Source organism: Plasmopara halstedii, assembly GCF_900000015.1.
Source record: "Plasmopara halstedii genome assembly, contig: Scaffold_3060, whole genome shotgun sequence".
In the NCBI taxonomy this organism is placed as follows: Eukaryota; Oomycota; class Peronosporomycetes; order Peronosporales; family Peronosporaceae; genus Plasmopara; species Plasmopara halstedii.
Genome location: NW_020189964.1, coordinates 1,277,832 through 1,281,541, shown reverse-complemented (window position 1 = coordinate 1,281,541; position 3,710 = coordinate 1,277,832). Strand labels below are relative to the sequence as shown.

Below are 3,710 nucleotides of genomic sequence, written 5' to 3'. Positions count from 1 at the left end.
ATTGCGTGCTCTGTGTCCAATTGTGCGACCGTCCATACTCGATGGTGTGAGTCACCTTGACTCATTAAACGTCAATGTGTCTGTGATCATCCATATGAATCTTCCAGTCACCTAACTGTCGCCTGAATATGAGGTAGTTCTAATACAATCATCTGTTTTAGTTGTAAAACATTCATTTTTATAGCAATATCCTTGATAGCTTGCTGTAATATCTTACATCACCATGCGTGAGGGGTTTGCTTCTGTGCTTGAGATTGAAGAATGATACGATAATTCGGATGTCAACTGTTGTGACAGGCGCTGTCGAATACTTGGGTACAGTCGTATAATCAGTGCAGGGACGATCAATTTATTGTCTAAAGTCGGCGATTGTCGAACGCCCATTACTCATCTGTGTGAAAGAATAGCGGATAAAATCTCAATAGCCATTTCTAAAGCGACATAAGTCGAATGTGGAAAAATGCCGGTGAATCTGCTGATGACTAGATAGAACGACGCAATTTAGAACTTAATGTAGATATAAGCCTTCGTTGCAAAAACACTTGACTCTGAGAGCTGTACTTATCTAATCCTGGTCAGCCATTTACAGCACTCATCACAAAACACAAGCAACTGTTTGGTCTTGATCGATACTCGAAATTGTACCATACACTTTTGCGTCAAACAGCCCATTCTAGACTATATCAAGGCCAAGAAACAATCATTAAAATGCATGGCATTTTTCTCTCAGGGTTTGTAAAGGCCTACTTTGAATTACTTCGACCCCGATATTGCTGTACAGCTGGTCTCGTGTTGTTAGATTAAACATACGAAAAACGTTCTTACTCATGAACAGCATTCGATACGTTTGACTATCTCGTTATACCGCTGATGGAAGGGCTCATCCTCATTTGTTTTTGACCTGATTGTCTGTCTGCCTCATCTAGTTACAGTCGACTTGAAAAGCGTGTTCATCTGCTTGCTACGCACAATTATAACCCTTATAAGATATTGGTAAAGTAATCTCTAAAGTAAAACCTCTGACCAGGCCCCAAGAACTTCTTACCACTGTCACTTGGTTACCTCATTTATCTTAATCTGTAACGCTGATCTTACTGCAGCCGTATAATAGCCCCACCCGCCTCTTGAGTGGGAGAGTTTGACAAAGCTGCGTAAAAAGGAGTCTTAATCAACTGATTCCTGTAAGATCTCAATATATTTTCTCAGGCATACAGCTTTCGGGATGTTTTTGATACAGCTGCATTACTGACGTTAAAAGACTATTTAATCATTGATCATGAACAAAGCCTACGTCATCTCTTTGATGAGTGAAATTCAAGCGTACAGCGATATAATCTCAATCAAATCGATAATTTAAGTAGCGTTTCCTCGACATGCAAGAAATTCTTACCACCCTTCTAATAAGAACGCTTGATCCTTCTTTCAATCATCTTTTATCATTCCCTGTCTCCTGTATAGCTTTAAGCCGAAGAATGATCGACAGGATTTAAGATCACAATTACTCTGTGTGCCTTTTTGCCACTCATCCTGACGTAAGTCTCATTCGTGATGCTGATTTTTTCAGCGCCCAGTCTAAGTTACTACCACTGCTAATTGTCGTCACCGTTGTCAAACTAGCTTATTTGCTGCGCTCAAGGCAGAAAGCTTATCAAAACACCAAAATTTTGGGCTCTAGGTATGATCTCCATGTTAAATTTTCAGTGCATTAATCGTGCTTGCAGCACTCTGGTCTTCTACATTCCTGCAGTATGCAGCATTGACGGATACTTGATGTCAAGATTAGATATATAAAATCTTATCGAGACTTAACGATACCGACATAACGATACCTATTAAAGAACAACAATCGTATTTGCTGTGGTCGATGATCATTGGAGGTTCTTAATAGAAAGAGGAAGATTGAAAATTATGGGTTCTGGTTTCAAAAAGCAGTACTCGGATCATACTTCATATCGAAGATCGCAAAATCACCAAGTCTGATAAGGTTCTACTGCATCCATTTTATGTAGATAAAAGTATTACGTAAAGCTTGAAGGCCAATATAAAGTTTAAGCAGGTGTTATGCTTAAATGAGTCGCTTTCTTTTCTTTGATTTTCTCTCAGTAAACATCGTGTTCGGGTGCTACCTATTCTGAGTTATTTATCAGTAGTCGTGCGCATTTCCCGTCCTCTGCATTAAATTTAAGTCTAGGTAAGCCAGTACCGATCGCCTGAAAGTTTATGCTCAATGATAAATTTTTGGCTTCTGGCAAGATAGCGCTGCTCACAAAGAGCATTCTCTCAGTGCCGATGTCCGTTTTAAGAAATTGGTTTCCGGTATCGTTGGCTTTCGACTTTGAAGTGGTCCTAGCAGAAGAGTCAAGAGCTTTAAACCAGACCTGCGAGAGTGTACCAAATTGATCGCGTTTGCAAGCGTTGCGCTTACTTTCATTCTATATTCATACTAAAAGTTATCTTGTTCGTAAGTTGGTGTAGGTTTGAAGGGGAAGCAGCTGCAGACACACTTGAAGCGCAATCGGGCTACCGTGGAACTTGCGCTGATGATCAGCTCAGCTGTTGTCCGGGCAGGCGATAAGGAGGTACCAATTACTAAAAATATTACTGGCAAGAATAAATACGAGCTGCCTCAGAATTTACAAATCCGCTTTTCACGATGCAGGTAGACATACCATCTCTGGCTCTAATAATATCCCACTTTTTAGGATGTAGAATGGGTTTGGGCCGATTTCGCAAAGATCCAAATTTCAGTAGATTGTTTATGGCAACGAGATTAGATATATTTTCGAAAGTGACCTAGCATGGCCGGCTTCATGCACAATCAAAGAGCGCATTGCGTCGTTATTGTACGGCCATTCGCAAATCTAAAGTGATGTCAAATAGTGACGGAGTGGTCTTATCGCCTTAAAAGAATCTGAGCGGTCTAGTTCACGTCTTGGGTGACGCATCAACCTTCTCCGGATCTTGTGCTTTGCTTCAAGCTAATTAAAGCAAAGCACAATACATCGACCGCGTGAGTAGCGAGTGTTGGTGCCCATCCATCCACGCTGAAAATGTTTTTAGATTTTGGCCTATTTCTCGCGTAGAATTGGACAATTTCACAGCAGACTATTCACGGATGGATAAGCACCAATACGCGCTACTCGCGCGGTCGAGAATTTTCAGAACATCCGGAAGCGACCGTTGTTTGGAGCGACAGCCTCCAACTCAATGAAAATGACATGGAAAAGAAAATCATGCCCCATATCCCTCTTGTTATGTTCCAGATCGTAAAGGGCCCCAAAATATAAGCGTCAAGATGACGCCTGCTGGTGAAGAGCGCCTGTCAACTTTGATAGACTTCGTAGCAAATCATGATACAACTATTTAGAAGCTGAGCTATATGCATCAAGTGCGCGACATCATGTCTGAGAGTCAAAACATGCAAATTAAGCCGTGGATGTCAGAGACAGGAGAACAAATACAAATGAGCTCAGGGGATAAAAAAGTTCAATTACTGCAGCAGGGCTGCCGTAGCTTAGCGCTTGAGGAAGCGTAATATAGGTCACCGACCTTTCGCTCTATACTTAGAGCAAGTACGAGTTAGCAGATCACAATCCGCTTACTCCAAGAGTAATTGTTGCCTTAACCCAAGGCTAATTACTCTTCCGTTCCAAATTCAAAAGTGAATGTATAGATTTTCCTAAATATATAGTAAAATCTAAATACATGCA

At 41.0% G+C, this 3,710-nt stretch overlaps 1 protein-coding gene across 1 annotated transcript; it reads left to right on the top strand.

Annotated features, from left to right (window-relative positions):
• Positions 1 to 2,220: 2,220 nt before the first annotated feature.
• PHALS_06780 (uncharacterized protein) lies at positions 2,221 to 2,663 on the top strand (the record flags this gene model as incomplete). The annotated part of the gene is made up of 2 exons (XM_024720130.1): positions 2,221 to 2,386; positions 2,476 to 2,663. The coding sequence occupies 2 exons, from the start codon at positions 2,221 to 2,223 to the stop codon at positions 2,661 to 2,663; spliced, it is 354 nt and encodes a 117-aa protein (XP_024585359.1).
• Positions 2,664 to 3,710: the final 1,047 nt, after the last annotated feature.